We start from the raw sequence: 26,504 nt of genomic DNA on the forward strand, positions 1-26,504 counted from the left end.
ATATTCCAGCACACCCCAAAAACTAAATCAAGACTTCATAAAAGGGTTTGAAAAGTTTGAGTTCAGATCAATGTTTGTTGCTGTCAAACAATGGTACGCTTCTGTTTTTGGCAAAAGGATGTGATTTCAGTGCCGTTGTTAGGGTGAATGATTAAACATTTGTCATAAAATGATGTTGTAACTCATGGAAAGGTCAGGGAGATTCTGAATTACTCTGCTTAGGGACATGCAGTGATATTACTCATCTGACTGTGTCCTAATAAAGATCTCAAATATGAAAAGGGTTGAGGTGTTGTGGTATAAACGCATCTCCCGTATCTCCACACACACCACTGAGGAGGACAGCCACGGTTATTCAGGACACATGAGATCGAGGAAACAGGCCGAGATCTAACGCCGTGATCTGTGTTAGCATGAACAACAGGCTGACGCTCGCCCTGACACGTGAAACCTGTCGTCTGCCGGCTGTCACCGCGGATCATTGTGTGTGTGTGTGTGTGTGTGTGTGTGTGAACATCTGCTGCTCCACAGCCCACAATGACGGTGTGTGTCCACCAATCCTGTGATTCACGGCAGTCACACCACTGGCTCAGGGACACACACGCTCGACTCTGAGGACGCCTGCGGTCATCTTCATCTTCATCTTCATCATCTCCAGTCCGTCTCCCGCATCGCGTCCGCAAACCAGTTCAAATCTCCCGGAATCTGGAGCGAGACGGAACATACTGATGACGCGCGGCAGAGAGAGAGAGCGAGCGAGCGAGAGACCTTACGAGTGTGCCTCGCGAAAGCTAGTCAATATTGATAGCCTATATTGTCTTTTTGTAAATTATGACTATATTTTACAGAGATGTTTACAAGGTTTGGTTCTATTATTGTTGTTGATATTTTCCTCTCTCATTTTATTTCTTTTTTTTCTAGTTTTAAGCCATAACATCTGGCACTAAGGGACTAATGAAAACTGGTTTTCGGGACACTTGACCTGTTCGATGTGTTTGATGACACCGGAGTACAGTTCACAGATTAGGAAACGCTGGCCCAGATTATGGCATCTCGTATGTGACGCGGACGGGCTCTGTGTAAAACAATCATGCCAATAAAGTACTCTGAACTGATCAAGCCCTGAGTTATTGAGGAGAATCTCTCCATGATTGGACAGGTCAAACAGACGAGCTTCGTAACAGAAACAGCCCAGACGCTTTAATGGGATTGTGGGAATGAGTGAGAAACGAAAGAATATCCAGAACAGTGTCCATTAATTATTTACAGTATTTCACACAAACTGGAATAAAGATTAAAAAAAGAGAGGAAGAGGTGATATATCAGCCGTTAGAGTGTGCATCCATCTACACTTCGGATTCGGACCGGAAAAAGTAGACCGTCCGGGTATCTTTGAAACACACATTTCAACACACTACGGTTTGGGACGCACTAATTCTATTTTCGAATACTATTTAGGACGGATAGTATGCGAATTGGGACGCAGCAAGTGTTTCTGAATGAATCTGTCGAGTGAATGATTCAATGTCTCTTGTTGTCTCCCCCGACTGAAGTAACGTCTCTTTATGTGAAGCCTCAAGTTACTTTCAAAAGCCGATTTTCTCTATTTTTTCAGTGTTTATATCTGATCTATAATCTTTCTCCAGCGCTCCTGTGATCATCTAAGTGATTGAAAGAGATATAATGACAGTGAGATGTTGAGACTGTTAGAGATTTGGTTTCATATCTACTCATGCGCCGACTCTCTCTGGATCTGAATGTTCCTGTGATGTGTGTCACGGTTAAATAATGATGTGCGTTAAAGGATGGCTTGAGATTGTAAACTTTATGTGTTTGTGTAAATTCTACACAAACATATTCTGAAACGCCGGAAGTGATCTGTCACGCATTGTTTACCCAGAGATTTCAGAAGTTTTACCGGTCACTAAACATATTTAGATATGTCGAAATCGTCTTCCATTGCGGTTTCCCGTATATCTAAATATGTTTAGTGAAAGGTAAAACTTCAGAAATCTCCGTGTAAACAATGCGTGACGAGAGATCACTTCCGGCGTCACTTCTGGAGACGGTTCAGTTGATTACACGAGGTAAAAACGATATAAATACTGTTGGTTTTCTCACACCAACCGCTCGTTTCGTGTCTTAGGCCATCAATGTGTACTTACATTTACGAGTCATTAAATCATGTTTAATTTGCAGTCCCTCCAGAAAAAGGCGATTATGCGATCGCTGAATTCAACGCAAAATCAGCCAAAGTCCGCATATTTATGCGGGGGCCGCATTTTTTCAAATACGCCGCACTTTCGCCGCATAAATTGCCGATTTCCGTGCAAAATATGCGGGGTTTGCATAATTTCATAATCCTCGCATTTTCGTTGCAAAAAAGGTCACATGTATCTTAGCAGAAAGTTGAAAAATGTTGCGTTTGCTTCACACAAGAGCAGCCATTTCCCCCTGTTTCCATGGGAACGTTATGAAGTGACGCAATTACGCGACGCCGGACAGACTAAACGGAGGCGATTGACACAAATCGAACTCGTATAACTGTCTGTCACACGTTCTACCGTCACATCGTTACTTAATAAACAACATAAGATAAAAGAAGCAGCATCAAACAGAAATTACCCGCACACATGAGGTGTTCGAGGCGCACATATAACACTGCAGAGAGTTCAACAGGGAGCGCGCAGCTCTTAAAGGGGCCACACCTTATTTACACTCGTTACAGTCTGAAATAAAACAAGATGAGAAATTAAATATTCTCAGCACTTTCTATGATGTAGTATGCTTGCTTATCAAAGGAAGTAATAAGAAAATGACTCTTACATTAGCCTAGTGAGAACAGGATGTTGGGGGAATCACTTTTTTTTCTCTTTTTCATCAAACCGCAATTTTTGCAAGTTCCCTCAATTTTTGCAAATTCCTGCAATTTCATCGCATAAAATTGCATAAATATCCCGCATATTCCATTGCATTTTTAAAGAAAACGGGCCGCATAATCAATCAATTTTTTGCCCACAACAATCACAAAAAAACTCTGCGTTTTTCTGGAAGGACTAAATACTATTATGGTAAATGTTATATATAAATCGCAAATTTTTTCACAAATTTTTGGAAATTACCACCACAAAATCAGTCATTTTGATCGCAAAAATCACAAAAAAAAAATCGTGAAATCCTGGAGGGACTGAATTTGGACTTCTCTGTGCTGCTCTTTGGTGGACCCCCTTAGCCTCCAGTGTATGACTGATAGACAACAACGGTTTGACTGAAAAATGTCAAAATTGAAAATACTGCGGAAACAAAGACATCTACATCTTGGATGCCCTTGAGGTAAAAGATAAAACATATCAAAAATTAATTTCAAAGTGAACTATCCCTTTAAAAAACACAACTAAAAGTGAGACTGAGTCTCATGATGTATTATTATTCTGCTATAAAAATGTATTATCGTGCAGTAACTTACAATATTGCTCTGAACGTGTGCGTGTGATTCATGTCAGTCGAGTCAGCATGGCGTCGCACGTCAAGCACTTCCAGAGCTCTTGCTAAAGTTAGCATTTCCCACATGTCCTACAGAATTCATTGATTTTCAATTTCGATTTAGTCTTCCAACAATCATAAAACAAGATAAACTATTATCATGCCTCTGCCGCATCAGTCCAGCGTCCCGGCGGCCCCGCACAGCAGAACGGGAGTGTGTTGAAACGCAGTCTAAACTGTGGGACGTGTTGGATATAAACAGAGTTATTGAAAGCAGAAGAGACACTGTTCCCCAGGAGGCTTTCTGTGTGTCAAGTCCAGTTAGCTTTATTTAGAAAACGCTCTATTCAATACAGACTGTTTAAAAGCAGCTTTACAGCGATAACCGGAAAATGATGCGTTTGGTCTGTTCAGCTGAAGTCAGTTCAGTGTGTGTGTGTGTGTGTGTGTGTGTGTGTGTGTGTGTGCTCCGAGTCGGAGATGATCAAGGATGAGCAAATGGGCTTCAGGTACGAGCCGAAACACGTACACACAATAATGTCAAAATGTGATTTTGGAGAGTATTCACATAAACACACAGTGGGTTGTGTCGTAAGTAAGCGTATTAGAGCATTAGCTCTTAAAGAGACAGTAGCCTTTCACACAACAGTTCAATAAACAATAAACTAGTGAGACTCTCTAACATATAATTCTGAGTTTATACCCTAACTGATTACGATCACAACGAGAGACGAATCACACGACATTTAATCACAACGACATTGTGACTGCTGCTTTTCTGCAATATCTCGCCATGTAGCTCTGAACACACAAGGCAAGGCAAGTTGATTTCTATAGCACATTTCATACACTATGCGTCTTTACACACAAAGAAATGGAAATAATCCCAAACCACACTCCCAGTGACGAAAGAGACGAGCAGAGCAATGAAACGCTCCAGTGAATAATTCAACAACTCACTCCTTATTAACACTGACATAAAGCTTGAAGAGAATCTTGCTACAAGTTATTTAAAGTTAAAGTGTTAACATGTTTATAGTCTTCCACGTCAGTTCACAACATATCAGTTCACAGAAAAGCCATTCGTTCTGGAGCCGGATAAGAAGAGTGAGTCATTAAAGCTGTTGAGTCCCAGGGAGACACACACACACACACACACACACACACACACACACACACACTAGGGGTTGAACCAATCGACTAGTTGACCTTAATGCAATGCCGTGACGCTTTAAGCTTGACGTCGACTAGTCGCGTTGATCATGTGACACTTATGATTGCTCTATTTTTTATAATATATGGCCGCGTTGCAGATGAAGAGTCCAGAGGGTCATTGCAGCAAGAAAGCAGCATTGGTACATAAAGAGAAATACTTTACTAATAGCACTATATTGTTGAAAACGAAAGTAAAAGCATGACGCACACTCACTGTTTTACCGAGAAATGAGAGTTTCTCTTTTAAAATTATCAAACATTATTTCTTTCCCCCATATATTTATTTAAACATATTAATGCATCTCTAATTCACCCGCAAGTATTTTTTTTCTTTTCATCTTAAATGATGATGTAAACAGCGGGCTGTTTATCTGGCCACTTCATGTGTTTCTGTGATCTGATTGCTATCCGACTGTGAAAAGACCAGGGCTAAATGCCCTCCGAAACGCATTCGAGACGGATTTTAAAATTAAACCGCATAAATTGGACTTCTCCCGAAAATGCTGAAGGAAAACGTGTGAGAGCGTGTTAGCCTAGTATCTAAAGATATTTGGAAGAATGTTTTAATCAAACAGATCTCATTCCCCATTGACCACTATAGAAGGAAAAAACACATACTATGGTAGTCAATGGGGAATGAGATCTGTTTGATTAAAACATTCTTCCAAATATCTTCCTTTGTGTTCAGCAGAACAAATAAACACATCGAGGTTTGGAACAACATGAGGGCGAGTAAATACTGACATAATTTTCATTTTGGGGTGAACTAACCCTTTAAGACTGTAATGGGATTTATAACATGTGTTCTGTCTTGTGAAAAAATATCTGGGTTAAATTATGTCCCTTTCGGAGATTCATTACCATGTAATCTACCCATAACATGTTTGACTGGCTGGTATAAAAACTTTAAAGGCCTTTTTCTCCATTTCGTGGCCTTTGTAGGGCAGTATTGTCTTGTGATCATACACCACATAGCAGACACACTGCCTCTGTCAAACACTGATTGTTCTTTTCTTTTAGATTTTATAGGAGATGAAGGACAACATTTTTGTTTATTTAACTTCACCCGTCAGAAATATGGACTATCGGACAGTTCATGTTCACCGCAGCAATCTGTCCAACTGTAATGAGGTAATACAAAAAATACAGAAATAAAAATGGACTCCTTGATCTTTATTCTGAAGTTACCTAGTTTGCCCGTTGCTAAAGGTTTGCCTGTTCCACTGAATAGCAAAAATACTTTCTTTTACCTTTTGTGGGGGAAAGTCTCGCCAAGCAGAATTTTTGTTTTGTTATTATTCTATGTAATTTGCACTTTAACAAATAAGTTTTTAGTTTTACAGCTGATTGTCTTATTTTGTTTACAAGTAACAGGTGGAGTCTGGGGATGATGTACTTGTAATTGTTTACATGGTGCCGAATCTGCCGATGCTCAGGAGACACAAGCCTGAGACAAGCACCAGAAAAAAAATGCCTTCCTTTGTTTCGAACTCGTACCGAACCGTGATGTCTGAACCGAACCATGACTTCTGCGTACCGTTACACCCCTAACACACACACACACACACACACACACACACACACACACACACACAATGGCGACTGCCTGAGAAACACTATTTTGTTTGGAGAGTATCTGGCCCTGACCTACACCGTTTGTGACCGCAAGTGCCACCCATCCATCGGGACAAACTCCGCCCTACTAGCCTCATGCCCCTCCGTAAGCTCCGCCCCTCCCTCGCCAGCCTCATGCCCCCTCTTCACAAGCCCCGCCTCTCAGCAGCCTCAGGCTCTTCCTCTGATTGCACTGTTTTTCTCTCTTGCCATTATATTGGTGGATCTCCGTGTGCAGCTGCCGCTTCACTGTGAAAAGAGTCTCTGTGCAGCACTGGGCCATCCCGGATAAGCTCTGTGTGTGTGTGTGTGTGTGTGTGTGTGTGTGTGTGTGAGACCGAGAATGAAAGCAAAGAACCAAGAGCCATCTGTCCTTTATGAGCTGGACGTGGAAGAGATTCAACTCCAGTTGCTCTCCGTCTCTGTCCGGATCACATCATGTCAAAATATTGAACCTGGACACAAACGATCCGTCGATATCTCCGATATCATTTTCCACTAGATTCATCTCACGTGTCCCATGAGCCCTGAGATGCTCATAGCCAATCGATATCTGATTGAAATATGGGTCTCCTTTGACACGGACAGAAACATCTCCGAGCACTACAGCGAACCAGACGCCACAGATCAATCACAGCCAATCAGAAGAGCCTGTGGGCGGAGTCTCTGAGAACCACTCGCAACCAAACGGATAAATAATCTAATTCATAAATGACGACATTTTAGCATAAAAGCGGTCATGTGACTAACTTTAATCCTGGGCGAACATTTCCTTAAAGTCAATAATATCTCCTTAAACACAACAAACCATACTTTCCCAAACGCAAACCCAAATATTGCCACATTTGAAATAAGTCCAAAGAAATATTGAGTGCTCAAACATGTGCTCATTCAAGACACATTACTCTAAATATGACTCATACTATCCAGTTATGATCCAAATTATTCACCACCCACTGCAAATCAGGATTATTAGCTAAATGTAACGGCACGTTTAGCTGTTTCCAATGAACAAATCAAACAAAAGTCATTGAAATAGCTCAATACAAATGTTTCCCCAAATTCAACTGAAAATGCAACTTTTAAAAACCCTGCAGTCTCAACTGAGTTAGATAATCATGCGCACATTAGTTTTTAATAAAGTACGTGATTCTTGTGAATTATTCTTATGACAGCCATATTTTATTAATTTACACTCTTCTTATTAAATGAAGGCAGGCACACGATATATCACAGACAGTTCCAGCCTCTCTTCAGCAAGAAGTGAAAGTTGACACAAATCTCAAAGGTGCAATGGGTGATCTGGGAAATGCTAACTTTAGCCTGCTAGCACAGAGCATACTATCCCACGGTCCGAAGCCACGCCTCCTCAAAACACACACACACACACACACACACACACAGCTCAAATATAACGGCTCTGTTAACTAACATTCACACTGATATGTTTTGGCAGACATGTTGTAATATGTTTTTCAGCATCTTGAGGACTCGTTGGAGGTCAGTGCTCTATTCTCCACCTCATAAACTGCAGTCGTCAACATTTGAAGTCAATCAAATAAGTTCATCAAAGTTGTCCTACTGTTCTAAATTCATGTGGAACTGGACACCCAGATACCAAACTGACATTGAATCAACGTTGATCTGACATTGTTTTGCTCATCGAATTAACGTTGAACCAACGTCAGACGCGTCATTCTTTCAAAACTAACGGAAACTTGAAATCAACGTCGTTTCAAACCAATTTTCGATTTTCATTTAGCTTTGAAGAATGGATGTTGGTTCAACGTTAATTCGATGAGCAAAACAATGTCAGATCAACGTTGTTTCGATGTCACGAGCGACGTCGTTTCCACGTTGATTCAATGTCAGTTTGCTGTCTGGACAGAGGCCAAGGGGCGAATTTGGGATTTTTATTGACCACAGAGAGTCAACAACATGTGTGTTAGCCACTACACCAGGGGTCAGTCTAGTAAGTTTGTTTGCCACTAGATGGCCAGAACATAGTCAAATGATCATTTAAGAGATAAATTGATGCAACTAGAATTGCCAGTAAGACTTTGACAGTGTCTTTTGTAAGTGGTAGTGAGCTGTTCCTCGGTGTTAAATCCTGTAGAAAGACAGTCATTAACGAAAAACCACATTTGTGTGGCAGTGTCCAGGTTTTACAGTGGATATATTAATAAAGCAGTAGTGACACAGAACCTAACGTTTGCTAAAACACACATATGTGGGAGATGCAGAGTGGATAAAAATAACTCAAAAAAAATAATAGAGGACTTGAATAAGCCCATTAATGTCATATTTGAGTTATGCTCTTAACGAACTAGCCTATGTTTTATTTCCTCTTTCTCTCTTAGATTGTTACACCTAACTTATTGTAATAATTATTTGACGTGGTTTTACACTCAGAATTATTCCTCACGTACTGAGGATGTTTGCGTGCTGGAGAGAAGTTAACGTTAAGATAACGTTGTGTGCAGAGAGAAAATGGCACTATCAAAGTTGACAGCCAAAATAGGGCATACAAAGAAGATAAAAGACAACTATGCGTTAGACCCCGAAGCCAATTGTTTTGAGAATAATGGCTGGCTGATGACGTTATTGGCTGGCTAGCCGGCTCAACCAAAACCTAAATGGCTGCTGCAGCCGCCAAACTGTTCATAGCTGTAAACGGCTGAAGCTGCCACTTCCTGTCTACAGATGTCTGTCATACTCAATTACTAGATCTCAATATTTTCAAGAAATGCATGGCTTACACTATATTTTTAGAAAATGCAATACAATGTAATAAAGAAATGCAATACAATTACTTATAAGAACGGTTGCACAAAACACCTAAAGTGAAGATTTAGAACTATTTGAGCTATTTGGTAACATTAGCTATAGTGCTAGGCGGACTCTGTAACGTCAGTGAATAATGTCCCTGCTGCTGTGTAAGAATGCACACTTGTCAAACTTCACAGACTAACGTTATGCATATATTTATGACATGTACAGTAATTCGCTGTTCAACTTTATAGTTAAGCCGAGACACTACGGATAAACAGGGTAAAATTTTTAACGAGCAGATATCACCATGAAACTTTCCCAGTTGATTACTTACATTAAGATGAGAAAAAGAAAATGTATCACAAGTTTTCTTTAATTTTATGTTTAAATATGCAAATTATATAATTTAATATGTGCCAATTTGAAATTTGAAAAAACGAAATCTGAGTATTGGATAAAGCCAGGTTAAAAATGTTTTTTTCATTGTGTTCACATATTAGATGGGGGAAAAAATTACAGGGGGATTTATGGATATCTACTTTTGTTATCCTGTAAATCAGAATATAATGATTTTCGCCATGTTTTTTTTGGAATAAAATGTTATACATATCAGGCTACAAATAATATATTTACAAATCCCTCTGTAAATGTATTCACAAAATAACTAGATCTACTGAAGTGGAGATTTGTACAGACGCAAACAGACGAAGTGTATAAAGACCTAACGTTAAAGGTTCTATATGTAACTATTTTTATAAAATGAATCCTTTTTTATTGCCTGAGTTTGAAGGGGTTGTAATCACACATTGCAACGATCCACTTTTCAGGTTTTGCCATTACCTCTGAAGGCCAATATTCTTATTTATATGCGAGGTCTCCGGGTCGGATTTCCTGCGAAATCCATCAGAAGTGACGTGCATGTGCGCTCCCGAGTCCCGAGCCTCTCTATCCTACAGCCTATCATGCGAACAACGGCACTTCAGCTGACGACATGGTGTCTGATGATAACCCCCCAAAACGTCCTGCCTCCAGCACAACACACACTCAAACACAAACTCCACATAAATATATATATATAAAAAAAGAAGTTTTATCTGCTCAAGCTCGTCAGGCAAAACGTGAATCTGATCGACTCCGGATGATAGTAAACTCAAGTGAAATAACAAGGTAAACTACAACATTACATGAATACAAAATAATGTTCCAGGATAACATTAGTATAACATTTAGTATGTAACTTATTTTATTTACTAGATCTAACGTACTGACTAATGTTGTCATCCCACTACCATTTATACACATTTCCAGACACGTTCAGTACACTAATGTCACTTCCTACGATCTTACTGATACACTGAAACTATTCAGTTTAGTTCACTAACCGTTTTCGTTATCATATTATACATTCACATGTTGACATTGCTGATTGTGAAAGATACACGAATAGTTAGAGAAATGGCTTATGCTAGATAACATCAGATGTCGGCTAAATGCAGTTTATTGTAAGTTTGTAACATTATGATCATGGACGAGCACAGAGCATTAGTTCAACGTCAAGCTGATAAAAAAGTAGGCTATTATTGTACCTGCAGTGGGAGTTTACATTAGTTTCCAGCATGTGTGATAATTTCGCGTTGCGTTGAAAGTCTCCGTGTGGCTGGTAGTGAATGATTGCTCGCTCTTGAGATTGAGCACGATTTAAAGCTTTAGTCTACAGGGGTTATATCCTTTGTAGACTAAATGTACAATTTAAAACGAACAAATTCGAATCGAAAGCTAATATCTTCTGACTAAGTAATTATGTAGCTAATTATGTATTTCTCTCTAAAGGTGCATCCAGAGATGGAGATATGTTTTTAGCCAAAACTGATTTAGAAAACAATAGATTATTAATAAACAATAATGCCTCGTTATTTTATTATCAGACACATTTATTATAGCCTATAAATCCCCTTTCTGTAGGCTGTGGTTACGGCTCTTCTCATTCAGCACTGCGGGGGAAATATCATTTCCAGGTTCAGAAAACCAGTAAAATATTTTTTTTTTCTTATTAATTTGTCAAATATTTTAAATGCTTAAAGGAGCAAAAATATTACTTATTTACATTACTTATTATACTCACACCAAGTTACTCCAGAATTAACACAAAGTCTTTTTACAGTAACTTACAGCACTCAAACTATCATAAATGATTTTCTGTAGCAGTACCGAGTAATTAGTAGAGGACCACAAATGCCACGAAAAATGCTCCCTCTGTTGGTGAGAACAGGAACCTGTGTAACCTGTGAGCTTTCTGCACACATCCCATAATACTGCACTTTGTGGGCTTTCTAACACAGGTTAAAATAGGACTGTCAGGGACTAAAGGCCTCTTCTGGTGTTACCCGATTAGGCTGTTTTTGGGATGCATTTTATGCAACATGGAAATTTAAAGCATAATAATCAATCACACTGATTGATCAAACATGTTTATATATAAACACTGAATGTAAGCTACTGGCTAGAGAGCCTTCACTAAACTCCAATGCCAAATCCAAAACAGTGTCGTTTCCATCGATAAACCATATGTGTTCAATGAGCAGATTGACAGCTGTGTTTCAGATGTAATAATATGCGTCATGTAGAAATGCAATAACCATCAATCACAGCCTATGTGTTTTACCAAACCGACCTCAGTGATAAACTTAAACCAGCACAGCTTCCCTGCATGAACAAAAACAATTCTGGTGTTTCAAAATGGCCTTTCCCACACATCTGCTTCATGAATCAAGCACAATAACACTGTCACCTTCAGCTTATATTGAAAACAGTGTTTGCTAAGCCGCCTCAGCCTCTGCTAGCAGCACAGCTTTAGATGAAGCAGGACAGCCATTTCAAAACATCAACACAGCGTTCGCTAAACTAGCACAGCCATTAGCACACCGTTCTCTAAGCTGATCACGGGGATGAACGGTCCAGCTTCTGGTGTCAGCCGCAAATCTCGGACATCCACAACGCGTTTCAAACGCGCACATTAGGATATGGATATGGCGGAGGATAAATCCACTTGCCTGGATGTGAAGCGACCGAACACACACGGTCCTCCTCTGCGATCACGCGCTAATCCGGTGTCGGTGTCCGATCGCCGCAGAAGAACCGAGTCGAACCGAGCCGAACCGAACCGAACTGTGCGTGAGAGAGAACAGCGAACCCGCTGAGAGAGAGAGAGCGACCGGCGGCAGAATGAGGAGCACTGGAGGAGGAGGAGGAGGAGGAGGAGGAGGAGGTGCAGAGGAGAATCAGATGGGGGAGGGAGGGAGGGGGAGAGAGAGAGAGAGGAGGGGGAGGAGGGATGAGAGAGAGAGAGAGGAGGGGGGAGAGAGAAAGGAGGGGGGAGAGAGAGAGAGGAGGGGTGAAAGAGAGAGAGAGAGAGAGAGAGGGAGGGGGCGAGGGACGCTGAGCGGGATCAGGGATAACTTTGCTTTAGCAGGAAGCAGCAGCTGGGAGAACAGAGAGAGAGAGAGAGAGAGAGAGAGAGAGAGAGAGAGAGAGAGAGAGAGAGAGAGAGAGAGTGTGTGTGTGTGTGTGTGAGATAGAGAGAGAGAGGTTGGTTTACTGCACACCATAACAATAGCCATCTGTGGCGGGGAACCTCTGGAGGAACGAGCACCTGTTAACCGGCTCCTCGGGGGGGGCGAGACCGCGCTCAAAACACAACAAAGGCGGACAAAGACATCCTCGTGGTGTACAACTGTGTCCTCCTTCCTGCAATGCAAAGCGACCCCTCCGTGCTGGCCATACACTGACCATTCACTGCGCTGTCGAGCATCTGAAGGCATGAGCAGCCTATTAACAGGGCATTTATGCAACTAAATATCCTCGCTCTCTCTTCAACAGCGTTGAGTTTCTGGGCATGAAACCTAGCTAACATATTTTTGTATGTCATGTAGTCTCAAAACCTGCACTGACACAGCATTTTTGGCCATAGACACGTTAAAACCCCGAGCTAAAGGTGCTGAGCAGGCTGGGACTGGTATTGGTCGACACACGTCTCCTCCCCCACCCCATCAGTCTATTGTGCTTTACTCTTTACATATGCTAAACCGCTGGCCTCCACACACACCGCGGCTCCGTGTATCTCTCAGATGTTACTGTGCGCCTCCATCTTGTCCTCCATCCTCCTGCATCAACCGTGAGCATCCATGCGCTCTCCAGCTCTTAAAGGGCCAGTGCACGCCTAAAACTTTCCCGCTGTGCCTTCCTGATTGTTGACAAAAGCTGAAAAGCAGAGTTTGCTCAGTCATGATTTACTCACTCCAGTGTTGTTGTAAAGCCGGATGACCTTCTATCTTTTTAGAAACTGAACTGAGATACAAGTCCATAAGTCCATGTGATTGGCTTTTCTCAAGCTTTAGAAAAGGAGGCAAAAGTATCCTAAAATAATGTCCTGTATATTGCAGGTGTTCTGGAGGTATGCGACAGCGTTGGGCAAGAAAGAAAAGCGAAATCGTCACCTCAACTCTCTACAAGAGCTGTATTTCCATCCACCCAATTTTATGTGCATTTTGGGATATTGCATAAAAATGCTGGAAAAAGAATGATAAGAAAAAAATTCTAAAAATGTGCCTAACGTTTTTTGTTTTTTTTTGTCCAATAAGAAGACGCATTTACTGAATAAATCCCTCAAACCCCATGTGACTTTGCCTCAGCGTCAGCTGTGATTGGATAACTGGAGTAACCAGCGGACCAATGGCATCACAGCATCTCTAATGTTGGTTTGGTGTTTCTGAAACGCGTCAAAATGTATGATCAGAATGATTTGGTTTAATTCACCTTTGGCTAAGCCACGCCCTAGAATGTAGATTGACCAATCACAGCCCAGCCAAGAACCAGCTCCCACAGAGGTCCGACAGTTTTTCACAGCGCTCCATTGACTTTCAACACAGGCGTCTCATTTTTTGGTCTCGGCAGGCTATTACCGTCGAAGTTTTATCCAAAATATGGTTAAACGTTGTGCCTCGAACATTTGCAACACAGATTCGCGTTTCCCAGAGAGGTTGGAGGGGGGTGTCCGTTTTTTCCCTTCCCAAAACCGAAGTAAAATGCTGACAAGTGTCGTGTTTGGATTAAACTGTGTGGACGTCCTCAGTCAGATAAACCCCCCAAAGATCAACAAGCACATCTTGTTTTACTTCTAACCTTACTGTGAGTGTGAAGTTATACCGTTTTATAATGTTACTTTTAGTTTTAGGTTATGATTTCGGTTCTCATTCCGGTTGTTGTCACGCTAGCACACGCTGCTAATAAATGCAACGTTTTACAGTACTCGTGTAGTCCGTTTGCTTTGTAATAACGATTATAGAAGTGAATAGACACCTGCCTAGCTTTGCATGAACAGTGTTGCTCCCTGATATTGTTAGTCCCAGCCTCCGTCTCCATTAGTAGGAAATGCGATGGTTCATTTTTTGACTGTGAGCAGTAACGTTAACGTTATGCTTTTGCCTCTATTTTGGATGCCTTGTTGTTGATTGCGTTTCACCTGTGTGTCTTGAATATAGCCTTCGAACGCATATTGCAGCCCCTTTTGCCCACTTCTATCAGACACTTTATTTTGCTTTATAAAAGTTTGATAACATTTCATCAGGAAGAGCTGTTACAGCATAAGCCATGCAGAGCACAGATGAAGTTTGACGGATGTAGCAACAGTAACTAAGGGGGGCGGGGCTTAGCCAAAGGTGAATTCCCCCCAGAAGCGTGTCACACACACGAGTGTGTTCCCGAACACCAGCATCCGAAAGCAACAGAACACGACAGCATTTACAGTGTTTCATCTGACGCTCTGATATTTTGAAAACGCTACTTTATTTGCAAATGTTTAAAGCGCCAGTCCGTGGCTTTTTTGGGGTTAAAAATTATCCCAAATATATATTTGAGAAAGTACATAACCAGCCAGTGTTCAGAACTCTCTGCTTGCCGTAGCTGGATTCGAAGCGGTAAACTTGTATTACGGTTTTTAATTCCAGTGGTACTGGTGGATTCCAGTGGTACAGTGGTACACCCGTGACACCAGACTCACCCGCTGTAAAACGCAGAAGACTTCGTTGGGACTTCAGAGCGCTACAGAAGAAGAGACTGACACTGGCCCATGCGAAAACAAGGATAAGATCGGAAGGACATTACATGCAATGCTGACGTTGTTAACAGTAACGATTTGAGAACAAGGTATAATTTGCACGGTTTTGTGTTGTATGATAACTTATAAGCGATTGTTAGAATTAATCACTGCGATTTACTGCAATGTCAGAACCAGAACAAAAGTGGATGTTTCTTATTAAGTCACATGACATTTGCCCGTGAAAATTCTTATATTTACTTCCAAAAAGAATAATCTGTGATTCTGAATGCCAGTATCCACACCGGCGGCGACTGACAGCCTCACAGTCTCAAACACTGAGTTCATCCGCGCTGAGCCGTGTCGAGGGTGTTGAAGTACAACTCACGTAAAGTTGATAACTCCGCGAATGACTGCAATTGCAGATTACGAGCAGAGATGGCGTCAAAGAGGAAAAACGCCGGCCTCCAGCTTTAATGTGTTATTCAAATTTTGCGCATCATCACCCAAATAACCCTGTACCCAAGACTGGTCGCCCACTTCAAAAGCGTTCACTCAACTCACCCTTTAGGGTGTCGTGGAGGGGTAATGTGTCTAAGACTGAACATCTAGCTACTGGAGTGCCTCAGGGGTCAGTGCTGGGACCGCTTCTCTTCTCCATCTACATGTCATCACTAGCGTCTGTCATTCAGAAACATGGTTTATCCCATCACTGTTATCATCTAGATACTGGAGTGCCTCAGGGCTCAGTGCTGGGACCGCTTCTCTTCTCCATCTACATGTCATCACTAGCGTCTGTCATTCAGAAACATGGTTTATCCATCACTGTTATCATCTAGCTACTGGAGTGCCTCAGGGTTCAGTGCTGGGACCGCTTCTCTTCTCCATCTACATGTCATCACTAGCGTCTGTCATTCAGAAACATGGTTTATCCATCACTGTTATCATCTAGCTACTGGAGTGCCTCAGGGCTCAGTGCTGGGACCGCTTCTCTTCTACATCTACATGTCATCACTAGCGTCTGTCATTCAGAAACATGGTTTATCCATCACTGTTATCATCTAGCTACTGGAGTGCCTCAGGGCTCAGTGCTGGGACCGCTTCTCTTCTACATCTACATGTCATCACTAGCGTCTGTCATTCAGAAACATGGTTTATCCATCACTGTTATCATCTAGCTACTGGAGTGCCTCAGGGCTCAGTGCTGGGACCGCTTCTCTTCTACATCTACATGTCATCACTAGCGTCTGTCATTCAGAAACATGGTTTATCCATCACTGTTATCATCTAGCTACTGGAGTGCCTCAGGGCTCAGTGCTGGGACCGCTTCTCTTCTACATCTACATGTCATCACTAGCGTCTGTCATTCAGAAACATGGTTTATCCATCACTGTTATCATCTAGATACTGGAGTGCCTCAGGGCTCAGTGCTGGGACCGCTTCTCTTCTACATCTACATGTCATCACTAGCGTCTGTCATTCAGAAACATGGTTTATCCATCACTGTTATCATCTAGCTACTGGAGTGCCACAGGGCTCAGTGCTGGGACCGCTTCTCTTCTACATCTACATGTTTTTTCTTTTTCTTTTTCAGAATGTTTCTTAAACATTCAATGAATGCTTTTGGTTATGCACAAATCCTCCAAACATTCCCCCAGGAACGTTGATTCTCCGCACCGTTTCTCCTGACTAGGATTGGGATGTAGCTGGAGACTAACCCACCATCAACACCCTGGAAAGTCCATCACAGGCTCACACACACACACACACACAGGCACACACACACTTCAATTAGGCTAATTTACCTCTGCTACATGTCTCTGAATCTAGAAGAACCCCACACTGACACACTGAGAACCTGCAAACTCCTGCCTCCGCCACGACCTTCACAGCACTACACACTGAGACACTTAGACACACGTTTATATTCATGCAAATGATAAAAATAGATCATATGTGAGCAATTCATTTCTTACAGCCACAGGTATGGATTTCAGCTTAACAAAATGTGGTAAGTACCAAAAACTGTTAGGACACATTTTCCCAGAGTATAAACGTTTATATAAACGTGCATTCAATATTTGAATTACAAAAATAACAGATGAGACATTGTACCAAAATCATAGATTGTAAAAAAAAAACAAAAAACATATGGACGTAGTGTCTGTGACGTCACCTGTCGGTTTCTGAAGAGCGTTTTTGAAGGCTAAAGTTGGCGTACAATTCCATACTCAACAACGACGGAATCTGACGGCGTGCACGGGCGAAGGTAAAATACGTGTATTAAACTGTATGAAATAATCCAGAAAAAAGCACAAACACAGCTGAGGGTGACGCTAACAGACAGCAGACAAACCACTAGTGGTGACATCAGCGGCAATCCAGCTGTCACTCAAGTGGCCACGCCCTTAATTATGCAGAACTTTAAGGCTTAAATATAATTTAAACGGATGAGTTCTAAGAAAAATCATCCCCTCACAGTCGTCATGAAGGGCAAAATTAGCGCCACTATTTGCCACCAGGATGTAAACATGTTTTTTTCTGCTGTGAAGTTAGACATTTTAACACGGGGGAGATACAGATTTTGCAGCCAGCCTCAAGTGGCCAGTCGATGAACTGCAGTTTAATTCACTTCCGTGTTGGTTTCAAGAGAGAGACGGGGAGGTTGCCGCTTGACCAAAATATGAATCATAAAGAGCAAAGGGAACATTTTCCAAAAAGGAAAAAACATGGAAAACAACAACAGAAAAAAGAAAACATTTCTGTGTCATACAGAGGGTCAAAGACTGTGATTTTACTGAATGCTGTAATATTGTTCCTGCTTGCCTGTATATTTCATACACACCTTGCATTCATTGTTTGGTCCTCAATCCTGCATGTGTCTTGTGACTTCATGCTCTCTTCAATTCTCTTTTAGATCAAACAAATAGTAATGTTTAAAAAATGTTTGACCAACTAATTCTGAAAAACACCTTCCAGGAACGATGTATGTATAAAGATTTTGAGATATTATTAAAGAGCAGATAACTCTGAACGAGCGTTATTGGAGTTTGTTGATAACTTCAAGAGAGAATATTCCACTGGGAATCTGCTAAATCAGACATTTGACGATTTTAAGATATTATAAACATGACAACATCATGATTTTCTGCAAAGCTGCTTTCAGACAATGTGTGAAGAAACAAAAACATTTCATCATAAACAGAGCGACTCCAAGAGGGTCCTCTCGCCATCGGGCTCGGCCCTAAAAATGGTTCTCCCAATATTTATCAGAGATCTTACAGATCATGTTCTGAGAACGTTTTCTCTCAGTGTTGTGGGAATGTTCAAGTAAAAATTGTAAGGTTGTTCCATGAATGTTGTAATCAGAACGTTTTATTATTACACTATGAAAATATTCAGCAATCAGAAATAACATTGTTCTATGAACGTTAAGTTAAGAATGTTTTGTCTGAAAATATAGGCTACATAACTTTAACGGGGTTAGTGAAAGGCCTGGGAAGGTTCCCTGTTCAACAACTTCTCTTGTTGTCCTCCATGGGCAAAAGTGTCTGCTAAATTATTGAAATTGTATAAACTGGTCAATTTTTGACCAGTTTATACAATCCCCCCCCCCCCCCATTTCTTTGAATGCATATCCATATGTAATATACAAAATATTATGTCAGTAATAACAAATGCCCGTTGCCTCACTGAAAATAAGGGGGAAAGTTGACCTAATTCAAGCTAACGTGACTCAACAGTCCAGCTTTACTGAAACTAAACCCAGACTAACACTAAAGCCGGCTTCATCTCTTCCGCCTTACTCGTCCTTATACTCGTCCTTATACTCGCCAGCTGAAAAAGGCCTTTGTTTATTTATTTATTTAACTCATATATAATTTCAGAGAGTTGCAGTGTGTGTTGCACGGATCGCTGCGTTTACATTGTGTGTGTGTTACCACTCTCTCTCTCTTCATGTGAACAAAGTCCCTTTTCCAATATATCAGATTCAGACCATCAGAGAATCATTATAATCCCCAAACCCAGAGGATTGAAGCCGTTTACGGGATTTACCCGTCACATGGCACCAGGGAAAGAGACACACACAGAGCGGGCGACCAAACGGGACGCCGCTTTAATCTGGACACACACAACTGGACTGACGTCTGTGGCGCTGCATTTACAGTATACGGGTTAGGATTATATATGCCAACAGAAACACACGAGCAGCGCTCTGACATGTATAACGAACACAACCTTCAGTCAAAAACACTTCGTTAAGGAAATCTGTCGCTACAATACCAACGAACCCTTACGGAACAAAAATATATGGGAATACACTGCTAAATATAATGCAATATATTACATACTACATTTACATATATGGGAAACTGCTGCTTATATTTTCACACACACACACACACACACACACACACACACACACACACACACACACACACACACACACACACACACACACACACACACACACACACAGTATGAGTTACAGATTTCTAGTTCCCAGCATGCTTTGCTTCTGACTGTTAATGGACAGTACATGTTAAGATTAAGTGTTATTTAATGTGTTTTGCTCAATATTAATATAGGGGAGAGATCTGTTAGTGTTTAACGCTCTATTATTTGTTCATTTGAAAAGTTCTTCTGGTGTGTGTGTGTGTGTGTGTGTGTGCGTGTGTGCGTGTGTGTGTGTGTGTGTGTGTGTGTGTGTGTGTGTGTGTGTGTGTGTGTGTGTGTGTGTGTGTGTGTGTGTGTGAGAGAGTTTTGGGCTCATTGTGCTGAAGAGTTGAGCCTGAGGTTCGCTTGATGATTGGACAAGCACTATAGAGACTATAATTACTACAGTAATTTCTCTATATGTGTGTTCATGTTGTTCATGTGTGTACTGGCAGTTTATTTCGTAAGGGGTCACGGTTCGCATGAAAAATCTCTAATGTGAACGCTGTGATGGGACCCGGGAGCGCACTGGGGTACCGAACCCGAGACTGCGTGGAGGAGCTGGACTGAGTTCGGGTGCTCCTGAACCGTGCCGTGGTTCGGGTGACTGTGAAAGCAACACGGATTCGGCCGCACACTTGTTGGGGAAGTAAAGTATCCTGCACGTGTGTTTTAGCTGATTGTGATGTGTTCAGTTACAGTAAATAAAACATTTGTAAGCGGTGATAGTGTTGATGATTTAGCGTGGATCGAGCGAGAGTGAGCCTGCAGTGTATTCGTGCATTGCGCGTGGAATCAGATCAACACATTTGGAAATCCACGGTCTCCTCAGAAGAGTCCGTTTGCAAGCAGCAGAAGTCCACCTTATGACACACACACACAGTAAACCTGTATTGTTCACTCAATTAAGCATAAAAGCAGCAAATTAAAAAAAAAAAAACCCCGACAATATTTAGCAGGTTCTGTTTCCTATCATGCGCCGTGCATGTTTGCGATGACGTGAGATGCACAGAAAGGCACCAGGGTTCGAGAGAATCAAGTTGAGTGTGAAACATATTTCATATTTAAGTTCTTTCTCCTTTTCCCTGCGGGAGGGATGGGATAGGGACCAGTTCGGGGACGCACAGATCTGTTTGCCTCTTACGACTCGACCCATTGCGCCCTGTATTCCCGGACCGAGGGTCGCGTTCGGCACGGATGCACTGGTGCACGGCTAGGTTTCCCCCAGCAGACCCTGCGCAAGGTCAGGGAGGACGAGGAGCAGGTCATTCTGGCCCTGGTTCTCCGAGCTTGTACTCCTCGTGACAGCCCCTCCTTGGCCGACTCCCCCGAGGAAGGACCTCCTTTCTGAGTAGGGAACGGAGACGTTCTGTCAGATGACGACCAATGGGGTTCTGCTTAGAAAGCCTATCGACTTTGAGTATGCAAAAGAAGACAATGGCAAAGAAATGCGGAATTTGCCTATCTCCGGAGGGTGGCACTCGGAGGATGCCTCATTATTTGGCTCATTGGGAGCGTGTACAGGCTGAAGAGGTGTGGGCCTTGTAGTCCAGGCAAAATAGCCCATTTTGGAGCCAAAAATAGAAGTAATTGTAAAAGAATTTTTTTCAGCATAGATCATTTCTATGAGGTGTCCAGAACAACATACTAAAAGTCCTAAGAAATCCTAGTTGAGGAAATATGTTTAATTCGCATCAATCCGAGATGTGTGCCAGTAACCATACACTCCAATGGGGCTATTTTTTTCCTTTACTCCTATCAAAATAAAACTTTATACAATGAAAGTATCCATGAAAAGTAACAAATTTTGTATTACAAGTTTCTTTGAAATCGAATATGCCCAAAATACACCCAAATAGGCTTATTTTTTTTCTTACTCCTACTACAATAAAACTTTACACAATGAAAGTCTACAAGAAAAGTAAAACATTTTGTATTAGAAGTTTCTTTGACAATTAGTCTGTCGTAAAACGCTACTTTGCCTGGACTATTGAGGGACTCCACATGTCATGGATGTCCACTCAGACTCATGGCCTCTTATACTCACATAATAACCTCTCCCTCCTAACTGTGACCTGAACCCTCTTACGACCTGTTCCTCAGGGTCTCTCCGGTCCGCAGCTGTGGTGCAGAGCTGCGATTAGAGCGCTCCCTTTCCTTCGCTCTGGTGTGTGAAGGACTGAATCACGATGACTAACTCAGTTTGGAGCTTCAGAAAGCTTGTAACCTTTTGAGTACGTCCTCCTGAGCCTGAGTCAGTCTATAAGAAGAAGAATCCGTCCTGAGAGTCGATAAAAGATCGTACGGTTAGTTCGGTGGACGAACAGATTATTCGCTGTGAAATTAATTCACTTAAGGGTTATCTATTCTAGCCTATCGGTATATTAATAGTTCATTATAATTTCTTATATGGTTAATTATCCATATATATGTTTGATCAATTTTAGCCTATCTGTATATTACAGTATTTTTGGACTGCTGAAGGACAGCGACACAACTGCAGCTCCGTGTGCGAACTCTAATGGCTGGAGGGGTTCAGTACGGGTCGGGTCGGGTCGGGTCGGGTACACCATGATCAGGCTTGCGTTTCTAAAGTTACTGGAGTGTAAGCAGTGGATCATCTGAAGTGATGTGCTGATCATCTCCTATGAGCATTATGGGTAGTGTATGTACAGTTGTTTGGAGGTCGGTTCCTAGGTGTGTGTGTGTGTGCGTGTGCGTGTGTGTGTGTGTGAGAGAGAGAGACTCACATGGAGCAGTGTGGCGGTGCAGGTTGGTCCTGATGTTCTCCTGCAGTTGATGATCTGCTGAAAGCTTCTGAAACCGCTGACTCAAGAAATAACTCAAGCCTTTCTTCAGCCTGCCTCCTAAACACACACACACACACACACAGATCAATGCTCAAATGATTTCAGAGGACAGCAACATTGCAAACAAGCAACATGCAAAACATTATCTATATTGCAGAATTTGTTATAAACTTATTTGGGGATTTTTTTAATGTGTGTGTTGCTTCGCACTGCCCTCTGTTCACCACTGCTCGGCCTGTGGTGTGTTGCCATGGTAACGATGGCAGGAAGGAGTTCTGTTGTATCTGCTGCCCTCTAGTGGACTGCACTAGTATGAGCTTCAGTCTACAGGGCCTGCTCTGATCGGCTCGCACTGGAGAAGCTGCGCAGTTTCACACAGCCTTCATTATAATCCACAGAAGGAAAAAACATTAGCCTGTAACTCGCACTGTCCCTGAAATTATTGTTTTGGTAAATTAAGCTGGTCTTTAGGCTAATGCACGAATGAACTGGTTGATTATCCACAGCAGGAGGGTAGAGAAATGAATCAGGATGTATCAGTATCATTATAAATAACATCACCTAAAGTTACAGACTGTTATGTGTTTTTCTTTTATTGATACTGTGAAGCTGCTTTGATGCAATCTATATTGTGAAAAGCGCTATATAAATATATACATATACTTGATGTGATACTTGTGTAACTCATAACAAGTAACTGGAGTTACGTAATCAGATTACTTGTTCATGTAACTAACGCATTACTTTCAAAATATCTGAGTTACTTTTTCAAATAAGTAATGCAAGTTACTTTGTTTTCCCATTTATTGACTGACAGCTCTCTACATGCTGAGACAAATCGAAGTGTGTGTGTGTGTGTGAGAGAGAGAGAGAGAGAGAGAAAGAGAGAGAGTACGGAATACTGCAGCAATATTTAACATTATATAACCTCGCCAATTATTTTCCAACAGATACACACTTTATTGCTCAGTCGAGGCACGAGGGTGCAGCTCATTGTGTGTGTGTGTGTGTGTGTGTGTGTGTGTGTGTGTGTGTGTGTGTGTGTGTGTGTGTGTGTGTGTGTGTGTGTCAGATATGAAGCGTTTGTCCCGCATGAAAACAAGAGCTTTTGAGGAGCAACAATAGTGTGATTGTATTAGCAGCGGGTAAAGAAGAGTAATCTGAAAACATCAACACTGCAGATGATGTCAGAGATCCCGCGCTTCCAGTGCGCTTTTAAAAAATGTCAAGACAACACATTAAAGGGATAGTGAAACTAAACGCATCTATTTTCACTGGTTAGCATTTGAACTTTCACCTTTGTAATAGCCTGTAATATAATATAACATAAAAAATATGATAAAATGACATAAAATAAAGTATAATGTTGTGGACAAATAAGTAACCAGCTAAATGGGGCCCCATGAAGGAATATGAGGTTAGGCCCCCCACCGCACCTGCTTTGACAGTTCTGATCCGGATGGGGTCGCCGCAGTGGGTCAGGAGGTGCAGCACGTCGCAGAGCGGCCGCCCGGACACCGGCAGATCCTCCACCTCCAGCAGAACGTCCTCGTAAGTGTGCGAGGCGAGCGGGCGGATCCAGGTGAAGCGACCCGTGTCCGACCCTCCGCTCAGCTCCACCGGCAGCCGGCCCGCAGAGTCCCTCCACAGCGCTCGCTCCCGCACACGCGTGCTCCAGTGCTCCTCCATCACACACACACACACACACAGCTCAACCGTGGATCCTCCTGGACTGTGTGTGTGTGTGTGTGTGTGACTGGCGGAGCTGCTCCAGTTCGGAACGGTCATAAAGTTATGAGTCATTAAGGTCAAGAGTTCAGTTTCATGTTATCATCTGTCACGCCTATTTCACAGACATTCTTCACTTTGACAATAATGCCAAACTGCACATCCCAGCTAACAGAAGTCCAGCGGGCCAGTGGCGGGAAACCGCTCGCTCCACGGGTCATATTATGATTTATTTCACAACTGGATAGTTATAATTAGACTCATTACAATACTAATCTTTTATGCATTTATGAATCAAAAACAAAGTACACAACTGGTAATAAAATGGTTACACTTGTACTTTGGCAGATATCAAGTGGCCATTCCACATTTTAGAACCCGCCACACTAAAGGCCCTGTCCCCCATGGAGCGAAGTGGAGATGAAGGAACTGCTAAGAGACATGCATCACTAGAGCGAAGCGTGCGGGATTGTAAATATGAGGTGAGGAGATCTGATAGGTTGATTGGGGCCAGATTATGTAGGCATTTATAAACAAGGAGAAGGACTTTATAATGGATGCGGTAGTGGACAGGAAGCCAATGTAACTGCTGAAGGATCGGAGTAATATGGTCCCATGGCCTTGTGCGGGTAAGCAGCCATGCAGCAGAATTTGACATACTGCAGCCTATTTAGGATTTTTTCCGAGAAATAGAGCATTGCAGTAGTCAAGCCTTGATGTGATAAATGCATGTATAAGTGTTTCAGCTGCAAACTGAAACAAACTGAAATAGCCTACAGGCTATATATCAACAATAAATTAAGGTTTATGTATATATATATATATATATATATATATATATATATATTAGGGCTGTGCAAAAGTTAATTGCGATTAATCCCATCCAAAATAAAAGTCTGTGTTTACATAATATATTTGTGTGTGCTGTATATAATTATTTTGTATATATAAATACACACACATGCATGTATATATTTAAGAAAATGTGTTATTCATATATAAAATATTTATATTTATATAATATAGATTATGTATTTATAAATGTATACAGAATTTAAGCGCAAATAATTCTTAAATATATACATGCATGCATAGGTATTTATATATACAAAATAATTATATACAGCGCACACAAATATATTATGTAAACACAGACTTTTATTTTGGATGCGATTAATCGCAATTAACTTTTGCACAGCCCTAATATATATATATATTGTGTATATAATGAGGTGATGGACTGAGTCTCCAGAGGAAGAAAAAACATGAATCTGATGAGAATGAGCTCTGAGCACACAACAGAATAAGTGGACTTTCACCCTGTTCCTTAACAGATCGACATGATTTCTTATCACTAAACAACCACAATAAAGAACAAATGGCAAAAAGCATATTTATATTATATACAAGTATGAGATGCACAGATAGAGACTGTATCTGTTCCCAGAACTAGGAAATATATATATATATATATATATATAACAACAACAACCCCATTTAAGGGTAAACAATTGGATTTAGCTTCAACTTTATTGTTGTTGTGCAGAGTACAAGTACAGAGGCAATGAAACACAATAGGCATCTAACCTGAAGTGCAAACAGTAAATGTTTATATTATTGGAGTGCAACATATGAGTTTGGCCTACAGGGAACTTTTACAAATGTAATTGATGTTTAACAAATAAAAAATATATATTATACAGATGAACAAATGTTAAAGCATGGCTTGCGGAATATAGGATCCATTTAAAAATAATAACAATAGGATTCATGTATGTTCTGAAAGCAGGACCTTTATTTTGAACGCGCTGCGCAGTTGTGTAGTTGTGTGAGCGTTGCTATGCACTTGTTAATTCTGATTGCTGTTTAGCATGTTGCTATGTGGTTGACAGGGTATTGTTAGGCATTTGCTCATTGGCACTAGTGAAAACGCCCACATTCACACACAAAAATACACTCAGACAAAAAAAGTGGGTGAAAAGAAAGAAAAAACATCGTTAAAATAACAGGACTTTTATTTTGAAATGCTTCATCTTTCCTCCATGTTGTTGTTTTCAGCTTCAGTTTTCCTCGCTCTCAGCATCTATTTCGCATCTTCCTTTTGAATTCATGCTAAAGTCCGGCATTTTTCCGAAATGAGAGCTGTTCCCACATGGATAGATAAAGTACACGACCGGGATAAGGTTGAACAATGGTGAGCGTTTCACTGCTTTTCTAAACACCAACTGCAGAACTGAATGGATGCGCCTAGCAACCGTTGTTATGTAAACAATATAAGCACCTATGACCACTTTGAGAGTTATATGTGATTTCTGACTGTTTTTTTTTCAGGCGATAACATCGCAGTTTTACTC

The 26,504-nt window shown here is 41.4% G+C and overlaps 2 protein-coding genes across 7 annotated transcripts in view; one reads left to right on the forward strand and one right to left on the reverse strand.

The window, feature by feature from the left end:
- magi1a (membrane associated guanylate kinase, WW and PDZ domain containing 1a) overlaps positions 1-24,153 on the reverse strand; it is a 62,707-nt gene extending 38,554 nt beyond the window's left edge. For 2 of the 4 annotated variants that reach the window (XM_089119212.1, XM_089119211.1), the window contains exons 1-2: positions 23,859-24,152; positions 22,363-22,479 (exon numbers count right to left, since the gene is read on the reverse strand). In XM_089119212.1, coding sequence (XP_088975338.1) covers positions 22,363-22,479; positions 23,859-24,111 — 370 coding nt within the window. In that variant the 5' untranslated portion in view covers positions 24,112-24,152. Of the gene's footprint in view, positions 1-12,134; positions 12,320-22,362; positions 22,480-23,858 lie in introns of those variants that run through there. The other 2 variants (XM_089119210.1, XM_089119213.1) reach the window with 2 other exon arrangements.
- Positions 24,154-26,180: 2,027 nt separating this feature from the next.
- The window catches only part of ift122 (intraflagellar transport 122 homolog (Chlamydomonas)), a 43,846-nt gene continuing 43,522 nt past the window's right edge, over positions 26,181-26,504 (forward strand). Inside the window, exon 1 of one of the 3 annotated variants that reach the window (XM_039674579.2) lies at positions 26,181-26,344. In XM_039674579.2, the coding sequence (XP_039530513.1) occupies positions 26,286-26,344 (59 nt within the window). In that variant the 5' untranslated portion in view covers positions 26,181-26,285. The remainder of the gene's footprint in view (positions 26,345-26,504) is intronic. The other 2 variants (XM_039674578.2, XM_039674577.2) reach the window with 2 other exon arrangements.

The sequence above is a fragment of the Pimephales promelas genome, chromosome 14 (assembly GCF_988280905.1).
Source record: "Pimephales promelas chromosome 14, fPimPro1.hap1.1, whole genome shotgun sequence".
NCBI lineage: Eukaryota > Metazoa > Chordata > Actinopteri > Cypriniformes > Leuciscidae > Pimephales > Pimephales promelas.